Genomic DNA, 18082 nt, shown 5'->3' on the forward strand with positions numbered 1-18082 from the left:
GTCTACTCTCATATTTTATAGCTCCAATAACTTTTCATCCTTCACACTCATGGGTGCTTTAGCTCGTTGCAACTCTTGCACCTCTGTCATAAAATCACATACTAATTTACAGTAGTACTCGGCAATTCTTCATCTTTCTACCTTAAAAAACCACATGAATCAGTTCTATAGTTTGCACAACCATAAAACTTACTACCCGGGTTTCTCTTTGTATTTGAAATCTTTAAAGGATTTCTAACTTTACAATGCCAGTAACATTCGCCTTTACTCAGAGGTTGAAGATTCCATGTAATATTATTATATGTATGCCCCTAGTTGAAAATAGAGAGAGAAATACAATGCTAGAGAAAAAAAAAAAAATGCTAGAGGAAGTATAGAGAAAGAAAATAATAAAGGTGTATATGTAGAGAAAAAAATAAAAATAAAAAATATTTAAATTATATATATATATATAAGGTAATGTGCACAAAATACCCCTATAGTATGAGATTTGTAGTATATATATCCCCTTGGGCGTTTTGGGAAGAGTAAAAGGGCAAAATAGGTATTACAGCACTAATTCATGTCAGATTTATGACAGAGGGGTAATTTTGCATAATTTCAAAAGATTAAGGGTGTTTATTGCACACTCTTCCAAATAGGGGTAAAAGTGCTAGTATACTTCAAGTGTTTTCTGCACTTCTCCCTAAATAAAATTGGGTTTGGTTATAGTGAATGTCCACCTATAAGAAAAAATGAAAAAAACAATTAAAGTTGCATTAATTCATAGAAAACATTAGACAAAAATCTAATTATTATTATTTTGTATATATCAACATAGTAACAAGGATTATTGTCTCATCCACTAGCCAATTCCAAAGTAAACTTAAGCCATACCCCACATTTATTACTTTGTTTCCGTCACAATTACAAACAATTTTTGTTTTCTAATGTTAACAATGCTTCAATAATAACAAAATCATCTCTCATCTCCAATAATCACTGATGGAGGTCCGGACATGGAATCATCGGTGTATGATCGATCACTGGACAAGTCATCTTCTTCTTCTGGTGAGTAAGTGACCTTTACATTCTCAATCTCTCCCACCACCTCACCCATCTCCGGCCACTTCTCTGGCGATTTATCACAACACTTTATGGCAAGTTGTAGCAGTCTCAGCATCCCATGGTTGGCACTCCTCTGCTGCAATATTTCCACGTCGAAAATCTCAGCCGTCCATTCTTCTCTAACTGCCCGGTGAACCCAACTGCCTAGATCAACACCATTCCTTCCTTGTGGGGACGAGTGAGACGAAACCCTTCCTGTCAATAGCTCAAGAAGAAGGCAGCCATAGCTCCACACATCAGACTTCTCGGACACTTTCTTGTGACTTTGATATTCTGGTGATTTGTATGAAACCATACGTTGAGCCGCAAGTGGAAGGGCCATAAGCGTGGTGAGACCATAGTCGGAGACAAGTACCATTTCATTTTCATCAAAAAGAACATTTGTTGATTTTAAGTTGCCATGAAAGACTATGGCTTGTGACTTGGTGTTGAGGTGTAAGTACTCCAAAGCTCGAGCTACACTGTGAGCAACGGAGAGCCTTGACCTAAACCGAAATGGAATCCGATCCCTCGTCCCTCTTCCTCCTATGTATGCCATTAATATAGAATTAATTTCATTTTAGGATGAAGGGAGAAAGTGCAAAAAGTGATGTTTGTTATAGTTACAGGGAATATATAAGTTGGCAAAAAATAGAGTGTTGTGAGGAAAAAAATAAATTTACAGTACCATATACGATGTAAATCTTTCAAAGAAAGACCTTTTTCAAATAACCCAATAGTACAAGATACAATGAGTACAACATGTGTATATAATCTAACAGTTCATATTCAAATAATAGATTAGCCATTTGTCTCGGTTTTTTTTTGCATCTACATGTCAAAGGGACCAAAAGATTACCAAGATTATAATGGAAAAGAAACCAAATATATATATATAAGTAGTAGTTTGGAAGCATACCCACAGTATATAATCACTTTCTTAGCAACCAAATGGAGGAATATAAAATGATAAAACCATGAAGAAGGGTCAAGTAAACTTACTATGAATGCGATTATATAGGTTTCCTTTCGATGCAAATCTATGCAACAACAGCTTCTCTTCTTTGGAATAGCAGTAAGCAACAAGGGGCAACAAGTTTGGGTGCTTCTGATCAGCAATCACTTGCACTTGTCCAGTGAATTCTTCACTGGTCAAAGGTCTCAAGTCCCTTAGCCGCTTCACGACGACGACTGGTCCGTGCACTAGCATGGCCTTATAACAATTCCCAAAATTCCCTTTACCCAAACCCTCAGCAGAAGCTTTTAGGAGATCATCTAGTTCAAAACGCTCTTCACCCCCCATGAAAATAAGCTTCCCTTTCTCTTCTTCTCCTTCCTCTATCTTTTTCTCATCCATTTGTACCCCCTCTTGTGCATTCCTATTTTTCTCTATTTTTTTCTTAAGCTTCATAGACTTTTTGCAATAGATAGTGAAAAGCAACACAATTACTATGAAGGCAAAAACATTTATAATAATCAAACCTGAAGAGAAAACTGGCTTGCCTCCTCCATTTGAACTAGATGTGTCATTCTCACTTGTACTGTTGCCGCAGGCAGTGAGAGAGGGCGGACCACACAACCCCGGGTTACCGGAAAATGATGACGAGTTGAATGATTGAAGGACTTTAGTACCATCCGGTATGGGACCGGTAAGGTGGTTGTTTGATACATTGAATTGTCTCAAGCTGGACTGATTGAAGTTTGGGATTGAACCCACTAAATTGTTGTCTTGAAGCTGCAGTGACTCCAACAAATTGAGGGTCAGAAGTGAGGCTGATATAGGACCTTCAAACTCGTTTCTTGACAAGTCAATTTGTGTCAACTTGTAATTGTATGAGAAATCCATTAGATTTCCTGAAATTGAATTGTTCTTGAAACTTAGGACGGACAACTCAGTGAGGTTCACTAGTGCATCAGCCTTGACTGTCCCGGTTAGCCCCATATTTTCCAACAATAATCCGGTCACACGATTACTGAGAAATTTAATACCATACCACCCTGGAGTTTTGTTCATGTAGCACATTTGGGGATTAGTGGTCCAGTTGTTGTTGAGGAAAGGATGGTTGAATCCGGCCTTGAGAGCCAAAAGAGCGTCCCTCTCGGCTCCATTGAAGCCGGTTGAAGGATCACCATCAGCGATTTCACATCTGAAGAACAAAAGAACATATATGAGGAGAAGATTAATATTGCAGAATTGAATATAAGCCATTAGGCAAATTAAATGTGTAAGCTAGGTGGCTCATATATCAGCTAGGAAAGGTTGTCAGTTGTCACACAGATGGAAATGTGACATATACTAGATTTTTTAATAGTGACTGCTAGTAATAAGATCCTCGTACAGCTATTGATGTTTTATTTTCCCCCAAGCACAGCTATTGATGTTTGATCAGTACATGCATTGTAGAAGATGAAAACAAGGAGATTGTGTGGCTGTTTCTATTGGAATTATCAGAAGAGAATCCTAGGAAGGTGTACATAGTTTTCATATATATATATGTATATATATATATTTTCTAGCTAGAATGTACCTGTTGGATATCCTTATATCCATCGAAATTACACATTTGGCCCCTGAATATGTTGTAGCTAGAGCTAAGCTATGGCCGGGTTTGATCCTGCAATTGCAGGAAATGGCATCAGAGAACCACCAGGCTAAGAGGGTGGTGGTGTGAAACTTTCTATTGCTCAAAAAATATAAGTGAATATATAAAATGCTTGGGATATATGTTTCTATATCATGGTATTCAAAATCGACTTTGTTGGCTGATTATTAATTTAATTTTGATAAAAATGAATGGCAGTCCTGGATTTTATGAAACAACGATGACTAGAAACTCTTCAAAAAATTATTGGCAAAAAGGAAAATTGTATTTCAACCTCCACAAAGGGCTGTGAGTACTCGCAATGTTGTGAGTCGGTTGATGTACTAGTATTCTCTGCCAAATTTAAATGTTTTTGTAGCAGGAAAATGATTTGATTCACAGAAATCTCCCATTGACATAAATTCGTGCTCCCATACTTAGCATTGGGATTTACCACTAGAATAAGCACTAAGATTGACATGGGGGTGTTGCAGATCTCAAATTAAAGAAGGTCTAGGAAACAATTCCTCAGCCAGTATATATTTTCATGCTTATTTTAGTACGAAGGATGTGGACATTCTCTCGTATCCATATTCCCATCAATGGACTAAATAAGTGTTGGATTCAGACTTCATTTTGTTCAAGGAGCTAGTTTTCTTAACTCAATATCCTTGTAATTAATTCTCTAAGCAATTAAGCTTAAAACTGGTGAGCGTTTCTAGAGGAAAATATTTCATGCTATGCCATATTTTGTTTACTGTCAATGAAATTTTTTCAATTTTGCATAACTATTTTGGGAAAACTTTCCATTAAAAAATAGATCAGAATTTGTTTATCTGCTCTTTCGATGTGACTACTGAGTATAAACCAGTAATGTTGAATGGAGTAATTTTTTAATTGCCAAACGCAAACCAGTTGCGCTTAGATATAAGTTCTTGTCGCTACTAAGTGCTTTATATGCTACAAAGCCTTTGTTGTTGCCATTTGTGTCCCCATGGCAAAACATTCGACTTTTTCTATCAAAAAGCAATTTACCCCTCATAATAATTTTTGAGATTTTTTCATGAATGACAAGTTGAACTTTTCTCTCTAGTTTGCAACAGTTGATCGTTGCATAGGAGAAATTATTATATGGTGTTGGTCATCGGCACGTTACTAATATGTATTGTAAAAACATATATATGGTTGACAAATAAGTTAATATCATAATTTAATCTAATTGAAATTATTAAAAAAGTATATGTTAATTAGCATGCCAAATAATTAAAGTAAAAGGCATATAGAATCTGACATGTGAATTAGCATATCTAATTATTACAGTTACCTAAAGTCCATATGACCATGATGTTAAGTATCCCTATTTAAACAGTGGCAGGGATTTTTTTTTTTGGGGGGGGGGGGGGGGGGGGGGGGGGGGGGTGGGGGGATTTACAATATATAAGTTAATATTTAGGAGTATACATATATAGAGAGAGAAAGAGTGATATTTTTGGGATGAAATTTATAGAATATAAGAGAGGGAGAAAATCCAAGGGGCCACGTAGCCTCTGGGCCTTAACTCCCTCCTTCCCTGTAAATGGGTAAGAACTTAGCCTTAGTGCTTCAGGAAGTATCAGGTCTAAGGTTTGAATTCTCTTGAGTGCAAACAATTCCGTGAGGAGAAGGTACGTGAGTATCAACTAAGAAACTAAAAATACTTATCAACATTTGTATAAGCAGGGTTATATAAATAACAGAGTATATTATATATGTCAACATACACATCAGTAAATATTTTTAGTTCTTTAATGGTGGGATGGACCATACAAATGGACTCCTTATAAATGTCTAGTAATTTAGAAGGGACAAAAGAAGGAGATGGCATTTGATAAAGAAAATAACTGCTAATTAAACACAGCTCATACATCTTATATATGCAACATATTTGCTTTCCAAATTACATCACACCAACACTTACACTTACAAATTGCTTGATATTAATTATAAGCAGCTACACTGGCCGCGTTCAATATCCTTCATTAATTTATAAATATTCTTAGGATAGAAACTTGAAATGCCTTACGTAACGCGAAAAATGATACTTGGCCAGAAAAACCAACTGAACAGGCTAGCTGATGCATGTGCATCATTTGGATGCAATGCAGTGGGACCCAGATCCCCTTTGCATCCAAGGGATGAAGTGATGCTCGGTCAGGTTGTTCGGCTAGGCATTTCTGCCTAAGTACCATGGTTCATGTAACACCAATACAGCCAATTTGGTGGGTTTAGGCTTAATGTGTCATTGACTAAGTGAGGCATGTTTACAAACACGTGGGAGATTCTGTACAGTAGTTCCCTGCACAGGAGTTTATGTTTGAAGGAACTTTATGACATTTTTGTGAATTTGGATTGGTAAAGTTTCTTATTGTTGCCCAGAAGGAAGATATCTGTACATGATATTGTCAATAAATCATAAAAACCTCTAAAGTTAGGCTATTGTGTTTTTGGCGACAGTTTTGGTTGAAAATGGAGCTAGACGTAATTCGCAACTAATGCAAAAATAATGTCAAATGCTTGTTCTATGTCCTAGCATCTAGTATAGACCGTACATAACCAATATCGAATAGTAACTCGCTTGTTAGTTCCATACTTCTCACAGATTAGTAAGTTAATAACTAGCTTACCTAGAGATACAAGCAGAATGAATTTAACAAACTGACCACATTTTCTTCCTTGAAATTTGAGCAATTCTTGGCTAACATTGATCTATTGAAGTAATGGATTATTGGAAAATTGATATAGTAATAGAATAATCAAGTAATGGCATTTGAGTGTATATAGATAGGGGGGAAAAAAAATGATTACATGATGAAGACCCTTGTGAGCAGTTGAAGAAACTCCAAAATCAGACATCAAAATTTGATCAGCTCCGCCAAACCACATATCAAATGAGTGAATGAAATCCCACAAAAGAGTCTCCGAATGGTCACCAATGTAGAAGTACTTGGTATGATCCCACTTCAATAAAACCCTAAAATTGGAGTCATCATCCCCCATAATATACCATCTCACTCTCCCTCACGTTCCTCTCTGAATACCTCCAAAATGGCATGCTTTGAGAGTTTCTTGAAACAGGCAGAGTAATATTTTAAGAACACGTAGTTATGATTAGTTTTGATCAAGAATTTGGATCTCTCCACGAGAATGTCCAAGCAGATCACAAATGTGCCATGTCATCATTTTTAGACTATGTTTTGGTTTCTAAACACACATATTATCAACCGCAACTCAAATAGTTATCCAAGTCCATGAAAAATCATGGCTGGACGCAAGTTGGGTTTGAGCTGGCCCACTCGTTAGTTTCTAGACATGGGTCTCTTGAATTAATATGTTGTTGGTTGTGAGTTGTCTAGGCTTTGAGGCACCTTTGGGTTGTATTTTTGGGCTACTTCTTGGGCCAGGCCCGCTCGGGTTGTATAGTGTTTCTCATTTATTAAATATTCCCATTTATTTACTCCCAATTTTTTTTTTTTTAAAAGAAAAGATACTTGCACTTCTATGTCAAATAATAACCACCAATAAGGATATTATTCAAATTAAGTTAGGAGGATTGTCCAATCTATGTGGGACATAAGACTAAGGCCTAGTTTGAAATGTAGGAATGAAATAGAATGAGAATGGAAAGGAATAGTTATTCTTATTTCTATTATTTGGTTGTAAATATGAAATGATGTAGGAATAAAATGGTAATCTATATTCTAAGTAGTGGTGGTGGAAAGTGACGGCAGTGGAAGTGAGGGCGCAACGATGAAAGATGATGGTGGTAGAAGGCTGGCGACGATGGAAGATGGCGGCAGAAGGCCATGGCCGCAGCAGCGATGGAAGGCAGCTGTGGTGGCAGTTGTGGGGGTTGTTATGGAAGGCGGTGGTGGTGGAGATGGCCAAGAATTAATTTCATTCATTGAAATAATTTTTTATTCTATCCATTTAGATGTGGAATAAATTTTCATTTTAAAGTATCAAATGATCATTCGCACTTTAAATATTAAACCAAATAAGAAAATAAAGGAGCCATTTCATTTCATTCATGATCTTGCTACCAAATTAGACTTTCATTTGTGTACCAACAAATAAATGATCATATACCATTTTCAAGAAAAAAAAAGTACAAAAAGAAAATTTTCACTGTCTTAGCAAGTTGTTCTCTCTCTCCCTCTCATTCTCTTTTGTAATATAGGTCAAAAATTGACCTGATCAATTGAGACACTTTGGTCACTTCTGTGGAGTAGCTTTCTTCTTGTTTCTGGTGCTGATAACGCGTAGTGACCCGTGTTTCAACTACATTGCATTCAAAAGAAGAGAATAGCAGACTTGTTATGATGAGCCAGCTCAAGCACGTGTATATATATATATATATATATATATATATGCTTGTGGAACAATCCAACTTGATTTGAATTCGCACCAAATCACTAAACTTAATTATGCCCAATTAATTCAATCAAACATAAATTATTTCTTTGATTTCTATTTCTATTTCTGGAAAGATAAGACAGTGATTTTCAAACTGTGAGCTCACATTAATGTACATGCTCTCAAACGTACATAGATAAAAATAAAAATAAAGGAAGAAAGAGATCGCAAGTTGGTGCGCCACAATCTTTGAAATTAGTATTGGCTTTTGAGGTTAGGATTGTAACTAAGAGTTCAACTTGTCTCTATACTTGGTCTATTGAATAATTAGTCTAAGAATTTTTTTTTTTATTGTAAGATTATAAGGGGTCAGATTTTTTTTACGGGGAGTATATACGAAACATCTAGAAAGTCTTTATCGTAGTGAGTTTTCAATCTCATCCCTTACATGTAAATCCCATAATGAAACTCACAATGGACCCACTGATCATCTATTTATACCCTTTTTGGTTAGGACGGTTGAATTTTCATATATATATATATATTTGTGTATTTAAGTACACGTTTTAGACATATTTTTGTGACTATTAATTTATGCCATGGATTTTAATTCTTTTCGGTATTTACATGTTGGACTTACTAAGTAGCACATGTATTAACTAGGCCTATTAACTTTTTTAACAAAAAAAAAAAAAAAAACAGGCTTATTTCATAATAAAGCCCTCCCCAATCTCAATATTTTGAATTTCATCTTAATTGATAACCATTTGTTTTCTCAATTAATAAATCCACGTTAAAGAAAAAAGGCTTATTAAGCCTTTCCCCATCTCAAAAATTTGAATTTCTTCTTAATTGATAATTAACTATTTCTTTTCTCAATGAATAAATCCACGTGACCAAATACCCACCAATCAAATTAAAAATACAAAGTCATGAATAAGTGTGATGGTATTGCCCGAGTAGTTTAAGGTCAGGTTTTAAGTGCCCCCACTCTATGCTCATTTATTCCAATTTGGTTAGTCCAAAAGAAGAGAGATGTATCTACAGACAAACAATTATTCTTTTCTATTTATCTTTGAGTTATATTTCCATATTATTCATGTATATTTTTGAGGCAACTTCAACATATAGAGACTTTGTTCTTTTGCCTTTATGTAATCGTGCATATTTAAGAGGCACTGCTGAGAACTGGTTGTATCTTTTAACACTTTTCTCATATACAAAATTATCAAGTTTTGATCAACGTGATTTATACATGCCTTTCTACGTTAAGTCAGCTTTGCTTTAACTTTACTTTATAATTATTATATTTTATTTTATTACATTCTTCACATGCAATAACTTATATTACACGGGTGTTTATATATTTGCAAAACTTACTTTTCCTATTAATTATATTTTTATTAAGTTGGTGTATTAGTTCATAAAATAATAATTTCCATAACATAATTGACAGCTTAGAAGGGAACCAAATCATAGTGCTACAACATAATTTAGTCTTTGTGAACAGAACAACATGGTAGTCTAAAATGGGAGGCTCACCTTATACATTGCACAATATGCAGAGTCCACAAGGTGACATGTCAGAGTGAATTTCCAAGTACCAAGCCTCAAGGCACTACTGCTAGAGCAATTTTGTGGATTGAAGCGACAAATATCAAAAGTGGGAATATGGTCAATGTCAACGGTGGGCCCACGCGCATGTATATTTATCTATAATTAAGCTGTGACATATATATATATATATATATATACTCGTATATATGGTGGACAATGTCAATGATGTTAATATTATTGTTTGACCAACCCACAGATATCTAACATATTTTGAAACATTATCCTAAGTTTTTTCTTCTAGGTCTAAGTACTTGAGAATCACAAGAGGGGTGCAATGATTTCCGGGATATTGACATGGTAAAAGATTGATCTTAATTTGTTTTTTTCTATCATTTCATTTTCAATATGTGGTGAAATAAATGAAAATTTAAAAGCTATGTACAAGTCTTAATTTATGGTTATAGGATAAAATATTAATCAAATATGTCATCATCTATATTTATATAATATATTGATATTACTCAACTAAACTTTTTTCTTTTATTTTATATATTCCTTTTCAATTTGAGAGAGAAATTTTATAATACTTGAGAGTATTTAGACACACGGTATTTTTCTCAATCAAAACTCTCTGCTTTATCTGATACATAAATGAGAAATTATTAAATGATTTTTATCCTTTTAACATGTGGTGGACTACTCCAATAAAAATTCATGTTGATATTTTATTTGTAATATATTAATACATTCTTATGGGGACATTTTTTCAATCCAATAATCTGAATTTAACTAGTCAATCAAGTATTAATGGACCAGAATTATCTAATTTTTTTAAAAAAATTCAACTTAAATAGTCAGCCGAATCACATGTCTTCTTATGAACTCTATATACCGCGTTAATTTTAATCTTCCAGCTGATTCTTTCCAAATTAGTATCTTCAACATCAATCATATCACTCTTTCCAATTGTATAAGTACTTAATTATCTTTTTTTTTGCACATGTTTAAATAATCTTAATTGCATTTGTGATATTTTCTCTCTGTCATATGGGTATTACTTCAACCATCTCACAAGTGTGTGAGATTATGTTCCATTATAATTATATCATTTTTTATCTTACCACTCATCATTTTTTCTCTCTATTTTAGCTACTCACTTTATGTGTATATTAATTGTTTGTTAACATCTCAACTCCATAGCATTGAACCTCCTACAACAATTAATACCTTATTTGAGACAATGATTATCAAGTGCACAATGATTACCAAGTGCTCTAACGGATTACTGTCACACGTTTACTATGAAATATTATACACCTCCATGAAAATTATTTGTTTGGCATCGATCATATCATTTGGTTTAAGTATCACATTTCAAAGCATGGGCATATTGTTTGGTTGGCACTCAGAGATAGACTCTATATCTCGGATTCTAAACCAATGATGCACAAACGTTACACTAATGCATGTTATCTTTGTCTTGTTGATTGGGATTAACTAGATCTCATTTTCTTTAGGTGCAATTAATGTTGTGTTATATGGGAGTTCATACAAGATGCTGCAGTCTTCTACAATATCAAACCTAACAGATAGAGAGATCAAGGTCATTGATCGGTGTTCTAACACTTGGGACTCATGGTTATTTCATCACACACAAACTCCTCCTCTCAGCTGCTATATACTACATTTGTTAGGAAAGAAATGCAAGGCCATTTAGAAACATGTCATCTCCTTTACAACTCATTATTAGGCTGATTAAGAGTTGAGTTAAAGCAAGATTTGCTTCATTAAATCTTAAGAGTGGGGCAGATTATGAAGTTTAATTTAATTAAGAAGTGTGCTGGAATTCTTGATAGATATGTTGTTTTCTTGTAATGGTCTTAATTGGTGATCTTGTTGTAATCTGTTTGTGCTTCTGGAGAATGTTCCGGGGCATTTGTGTACATATTTTCTTTTACTTATAAAAGCATATCCATTCAACTTAAAAAAAAGAAAAGAAAAGAAAATACCTTTCCAACGCGTACTCTATCCTATAAAGTATGACTTAATTGATGTAAAACTATTTAGTAGAATTCTCCTTGCAATCTTAAAAAACTTGTTGGTCACACAATATACCAGACATACTCTTATGTTTGGTTAATACATCCTAATTTATTCTATGATCAGCATAAATTTTCCTTCATTATGATTAACTGCATTTAACACAACTTCTTAAGGCCTACCGCATGTTCGAAGATGATTAGTCTCAGTAAAAAAGTTTGGAAAACGTACACCTCTCTAACTAGTAACCAAAAAAAAAAAAAAAATTCACAAATTACTAATTATCAATTTGTATTAAAAGATAAGCTCCACATATTCAATTATTTATATATTTAATTCATCTTAGTTTTAGGACTTCCCTATAATTCTCCAATTTAACACTTAAATAACAATATACAATATACAATCTTAATATTATTAATAAATAATATATATATATATATATATATATATATATATATATATATATATATATATATATATCAATCCAAAAGAATTGATTCAAGTGGACTAGAAGCAACAGATGTAAGATTCGTATGTCAAAAAGATATAAATTTAAAAAATAATAAAATTGAATTTTATAGCTTAATTTCGTCACCACAACCTTACCTAATCTTCAATTGTTTATTCATTCCTAGGACAATTCGCCAACAATGATCCGCGTGATCATGCAATTCATGAATAACAAACAGATATATAAAGTACCAATAAAAAAAAGGATAACATGCACACTCACCTAACCTATATAGAAAACGAAATAAACCCACCACTACCATGTAGATGCAGTACTTCATTACAAGATAAAGAAGGTAAACGCAGGTTCATATTGCATCCCAACTCATCCTCCTCTTTTTCCTCTCTAGAAGCCGACTTTTCTTACTTGTTTGGAACATTTGACCTCTCCTCACTTTTATGCACTATATAAACCACCCTTCTATGCCTTACCTCTCACACCATCAATCACAACCCCAAACCACTCCACTCATTTCATCAACTCATTATAGCTAACAAAACCCCAGTTTGTTTTCTCTATAGTTCTCTTATAAATATATATACACACACTCAACCTTCAATATTGTCATTGCTTTGTAAACCTAATTTTAAAATGGGCTGCTCTAACCAAACACACATTATTCTTTTTCTCTGGCTTGCCATGGCTACCACATTGGCTCGTGGCCAAGGCACTCGAGTCGGGTTCTATAGCACGTCGTGTCCTCGAGCTGAATCCATAGTTCAGTTGACGGTTAAAGCCCATTTCCAATCCGATGCCACGGTTGCACCGGGGTTGCTTAGAATGCACTTCCATGACTGTTTTGTCCAAGGCTGTGATGCTTCAATCCTCATTAATGGCCCTTCCACCGAGAAAACGGCTGGCCCAAATCTCCTGCTCAGAGGATATGAAGTCATTGACGATGCGAAGAAGCAGCTTGAAGCTGCATGCCCCGGTGTTGTCTCGTGTGCTGATATTATAGCCCTTGCTGCCCGTGATTCTGTAGTTCTGGTACGTACTAAATTCGATCATATTGTATGTACGTGTTACTACGAATTTACAATATATATGTTTATATGTACATGAATATTCTATATATATGTACAATAAATGGAGGTTAAAGTGAATGGTTCATGCAGAGCAATGGAGCGAGCTGGGCGGTGCCTACAGGGCGGAGAGATGGGCTGGTTTCTTTGGCATCTGATACAAACAATTTGCCTGGTTTCACAGACTCCGTCGCTGTCCAAATAAGCAAATTTGCTGCAAAAGGTCTCAACACTCAAGATCTTGTCGCGCTTGTTGGTAAGCACTATATATATATATATATATATATATATATAAAAGGACTAGTTCCATGAACGAGACCCTTATCAGTATAAGGGTTAAAAATGATCAAATAATATGAAATAATTATTGTATACTGATACACTAGAAAGTACCAACACTTCTGTTAGACAGGCATAAACAAGTGAGATACGAACTGAACACGTGTATCTTTCTTTGAAACACTTTCAAGACATCATAGAATGTTTTTATATATAATTATTCTCCTTCATATTTTTTTAATTGAACAAAAGTTAGATTGAACTCATTGTCACTTGGAATTTTTAATTAGGATACAAAACTTAAATTCATTAAAAGCCAAACCCGTAAAGTACCATGAATAATTACTAGATGCTAGCTGATACATATGCATGTGATTATATATAAATATTTATATATATGTACACACTAATGTTCGGTTAACAAAAAGTCCTACATGTGTGTTTATGTTAATAGGAGGACACACTATTGGAACTTCAGCTTGCCAGTTCTTCAGGTACAGACTATATAACTTCACAACCACAGGTGGTGCTGACCCTTCCATTGCCCCGGCATTCCTCCCCACTCTCCGATCACTCTGTCCAGAAAACGGTGATGGCACGAAGCGCGTGGGACTAGACAACGGTAGTGATAAGAAGTTTGACTCGTCATTCTTTACCAATTTGAGAAATGGAAAGGGAATACTAGAGTCTGATCAGAAATTGTGGACTGATGCTTCTACAAAGACTTTTGTCCAGCGATTCTCTGGTTTGAGCTTCAATGTGGAGTTTGGTAAGTCCATGGTGAAGATGAGTAACGTCGGTGTGAAGACTGGCACTGCTGGTGAGATTCGCAAAGTGTGCAGTGCTATTAATTAACTGATCGATCATCACAATTTCATTCCCTAGTGGAGTTGCAAAAGTGACTTGCAAGTTGTATTAATTATTCATCAACCAGCATAATTAAGCTGATGATTTTGCTTTTTGTTAATGACTGGAAGCTAATAATGTATCAATTCTTTCAAAGAAGGAAATAAGATTAATCTAATTTACTAGCATATTTTGTTGATTAATGGGATACATTTTGGATGATTATTTAACATTTGTATTCAACTTAAAGGGAACAAAATGAAGAAAAAGTGATCTGGATGCAGGGGTGGAGTTGAGATTTCATTTCATGGGGAGTGTACTTCAAATAAAATAATAAAAAAAAACAGTTGTCGTAGGTTTTTCATTGATTTAATTAGTTTTAGTCAATTTAATGATGCATGATATCTCAATAAAAACGGATGCCTCGATAACTCAATAGGTTAACGTCTTCGATAGATTTTGGAGTGCTCTCTATACCTACTAATCTAACTTCTAACCCTTCTTACCTTGTAATATATATATATATATATATATATATATATATATATATATTGAAACTAAGCCAGGAATCAATTTTAATGGAAATATATTGAAACTAACAATGCGGCAAGATAGTAATCCAGAAAATAAAAGTGCATAACGATGCATTAATTTAATTCAAATAGTATGTCATTAATATTTACAAAAAATTACATTAAAGAAAAATTAAAAAATATAAAATACACATATTGAGTTCATTATAGTAATAAAATTAAATAAAAAAAGAGAATAATAAGAGAAAAAAAATGTTACAGTACATAGTACATACTTCATGCATGAGTGCAAAAATAAAATTTTTAAGAAGAAGAAAGAAAGAATAAACAAACAAGAAAAATGAAAGAACTAGAGAAGTAGAATAATGTAACCTTTTTATAAAGGAATTAAAGAATTTGAAGAGTGAAAAATATGGCGGGGCTGGCCAGCCCGGGCCTTAATGGCTCCGGCTGTTTGGATGTGATATCAACCAACTTCTTACATTTTTCTTTGAGTTTGAATTTAAGAGTACTTCCATCAATTGGATTTGGATGTGATGGGATCAACTTCTTACCTGCAATTTGAATTAAGACTAGACTGGTGTTACAAAGGGTAGTTGTCCCACATTGAATCTGAATGAAAAAATAATTGAATATAAATGGGTGGGTATATAGCACTATCCAAAAGTTTTGAGTAAATTGATAAGTGTTCACCCGTTAAAGTTGGTATCAGAGTCGGATCTAATCCTTGATTCGGTGTCACGCCAAGCTTCCGGCACGGAGGGCGTCCAGGTCTGAACTTCGTATAAGCAGGGTGACCCAACCACAACGAGGACGTTGCGCAGGCTCGGGTGGGGGAGAATGTACCTTAGAAAGGGGAGCTTGTCTCACATTAGATCCGGATGAAAAAATGATTAGATCACTACAAGAAAAGATGGGTCTAGCAGCAAAAAAATTAGCATTTTTAAAAGCACTTTATAAAAAATGATGCCGGAAGTAAAAAAAAAATGCTTCATTTTTATTATTCATTTTTTATTTTTCTTTTTTCATTTTTCATTTTCCAATTTCCAATCACTCCTCACTTTCTCTCTTTACTCCCAATCCTCTCTCTCTAATTCGACTCAGACTCTCTCTTTACCCCCAATCCTCTCTCGTCGCTCCTCACTTTCTCTCTTGTCTTTCCTCGCTTTCTCTCTCTAGCTCGACTCAGACTGGTCTCTCCTCGCTCCTCGCTCTTCAATGGAGAGCTTGATCTACCAAAATTATACTGCGAATACAGTCCCGGTTAGAGTTTGATTTGGGAGCCAAATCCACATCTGATTCGCAAAACAGGCCAACAATCATCGACGTTATCTCCATTTTTGTCCACTGCAGGTAAATTTCACAGCTCCTTTTTTGTTTGAATTCATTATTTCACTATTTACAAATATAGGATTATCAACTTTTGATCAATGTGATTTATACATGCCTTTCTAACATTAAGTCAGATTTGCTTTAACTTTACTTTATAATTATTATATTTTATTTTATTACATTCTTCGCATGCAATAACTTATATTACACGGGTGTTTATATATTTGCAAAGCTTACTTTTCCTATTAATTATATTTTTATTAAGTTAGTGTATTAGTTCATAAAATAATAATTTCCATAACATAATTGACAGCTTAGAAGGGAACCAAATCATAGTGCTACAACATAATTTAGTCTTTGTGAACAGAACAACATGGTAGTCTAAAATGGGAGGCTCACCTTATACATTGTACAATATGCAGAGTCCACAAGGTGACATGTCAGACTGAATTTCCAAGTACCAAGCCTAGTGCTCAAGGCACTACTGCTAGAGCAATTTTGTGGATTGAAGCGACAAATATCAAAAGTGGGGATGTGGTCAATGTCAACGGTGGGCCCACGCGCATGTATATATGTCTGTAATTAAGCTGCGAGATATATATATATACACACTCGTACATATGGTGGACAATGTCAATGATTTTAATATTATTGTTTGACCAACCCACAGAAATCTAACATATTTTGAAACATCATCCCAAGTTTTTTCTTCTAGGTCAAGTACTTGAGAATCACAAGAGGGGTGCAATAATTTCCGGGATATTGATATGGTAAAAGATTGATCTTAATTTGTTTTTTCTATCATTTCATTTTCAATATGTGGTTTCAATATGTGGTGGAATAAATGAAAATTTAAAAGCTATGTACAAGTCTTAATTTATGGTCATAGGATAAAATATTAATCAAATATGTCATCATCTATATTTATATTATATATTGATATTACTCAACTAGACTTTTTTTATTTTATTTTCTTTTATATATTCCTTTTCAATTTGAAAGAGAAATTTTACAGTCCTTAATAGTATTTTGACATATGGTATATTTCTCAATCAAATCTCTCTGTTTTCTTTAATATGTAAATAAAAAATTATTAAATAATTCTGGTCCATTTAACATGTGAAAATAAAAGCTCGTTTAATAATACTAGAACTCTTATAAGAGCAAGCAAAAAAAAATTAACAAACGGAGGTAATTCAAGAGTAGGGACAGGAATCAGATTACCTCAAACATGAGCAGCTTCACTTACCAGTTTATCATTCCTAAAGATATCGGTGATTTTAAGAACATTTATCTTAATTTAATTTAATTTTTAAAAGGTGATTTTTCTCTATACATATGAATAATGAAAAAAGTGTTACATAGATTAAAACTGATGATGGAGGTTTGGTTGAAAAAAAAAAAAAAAAAAATGAAGAAAAGATAACTGGGTTGAGCTTGGTGGTGGTGGGTAGTGGATGGAGATGATGGTGGTGGATGGTTATAGAGAACTTCATTTTTTCCCGGCGTACTCCATGCTTGACGTTGTTTGCATGGAGCAGATAGATGTTAGGGAGAGAGTAAAAGAGACTTGAAATAAATAAATAAATAAAATAGCTGCTGAGACGTGGGCAAATGGTGAAAACATGTGAAGGGTATAAAGTCTAACAAATTAAGGGTAAAAATGTACTTGCAACAATGAGGGTAATTTAGGTATTTTATTTTATCAATTTTTAGAAGAGGAGTGTCAAGCAAATTATACCAAACCTGAAAGGGATGTGATAGCAATTTTAACTGAGGTTTAGTACAAGAACAATAAATTTAAACCTTAGGGTCTCTGAGCATTTAGCCCAAACCGCAGCCAATTAAGCCCCGGCTGGCCTGGCCCCCATTATACATAGTATGTTTGTGTCTATATAT

At 34.2% G+C, this 18082-nt stretch overlaps 2 protein-coding genes across 2 annotated transcripts; one reads left to right on the plus strand and one right to left on the minus strand.

The window, feature by feature from the left end:
• Positions 1-906: 906 nt before the first annotated feature.
• Positions 907-6704, minus strand: LOC132295857 (probable inactive receptor kinase At5g58300). The gene is made up of 5 exons (XM_059794126.1): positions 6513-6704; positions 6262-6413; positions 3615-3701; positions 2089-3233; positions 907-1632 (listed from the first exon to the last, which is right to left on the minus strand). Exons 1-5 carry the CDS (start codon positions 6702-6704, stop codon positions 959-961), a joined length of 2250 nt encoding a protein of 749 aa, XP_059650109.1. The 3' UTR covers positions 907-958.
• A 5921-nt stretch (positions 6705-12625) lies between these two features.
• LOC132294295 (peroxidase N1-like) lies at positions 12626-14506 on the plus strand. The gene is made up of 3 exons (XM_059792097.1): positions 12626-13158; positions 13287-13449; positions 13927-14506. Exons 1-3 carry the CDS (start codon positions 12763-12765, stop codon positions 14325-14327), a joined length of 960 nt encoding a protein of 319 aa, XP_059648080.1. The 5' UTR covers positions 12626-12762; the 3' UTR covers positions 14328-14506.
• The last annotated feature ends 3576 nt before the right edge of the window (positions 14507-18082 follow it).

The sequence above is a fragment of the Cornus florida genome, unplaced genomic scaffold, assembly GCF_030987335.1.
Source record: "Cornus florida cultivar Cherokee Brave unplaced genomic scaffold, ASM3098733v1 CherokeeBrave_3.0.0_Hap2_Chr02, whole genome shotgun sequence".
Taxonomy (NCBI): domain Eukaryota; kingdom Viridiplantae; phylum Streptophyta; class Magnoliopsida; order Cornales; family Cornaceae; genus Cornus; species Cornus florida.

Excerpts from the sequence above, each read along its gene's own strand:
- LOC132295857 (XM_059794126.1), bottom strand. The coding sequence starts at position 6,704 with ATGGGGGATGATGACTCCAATTTTAGGGTTTTATTGAAGTGGGATCAT. Across the intron at positions 3,234-3,614 it reads GATATAAGGATATCCAACAG|ATGTGAAATCGCTGATGGTG; the intron begins GTACATTCTAGC and ends TTTGTTCTTCAG. Across the intron at positions 1,633-2,088 it reads CCTATATAATCGCATTCATA|GAGGAAGAGGGACGAGGGAT; the intron begins GTAAGTTTACTT and ends TGGCATACATAG.
- LOC132294295 (XM_059792097.1), top strand. The coding sequence starts at position 12,763 with ATGGGCTGCTCTAACCAAACACACATTATTCTTTTTCTCTGGCTTGCC. Across the intron at positions 13,159-13,286 it reads CCCGTGATTCTGTAGTTCTG|AGCAATGGAGCGAGCTGGGC; the intron begins GTACGTACTAAA and ends TGGTTCATGCAG. Across the intron at positions 13,450-13,926 it reads AGATCTTGTCGCGCTTGTTG|GAGGACACACTATTGGAACT; the intron begins GTAAGCACTATA and ends TTATGTTAATAG.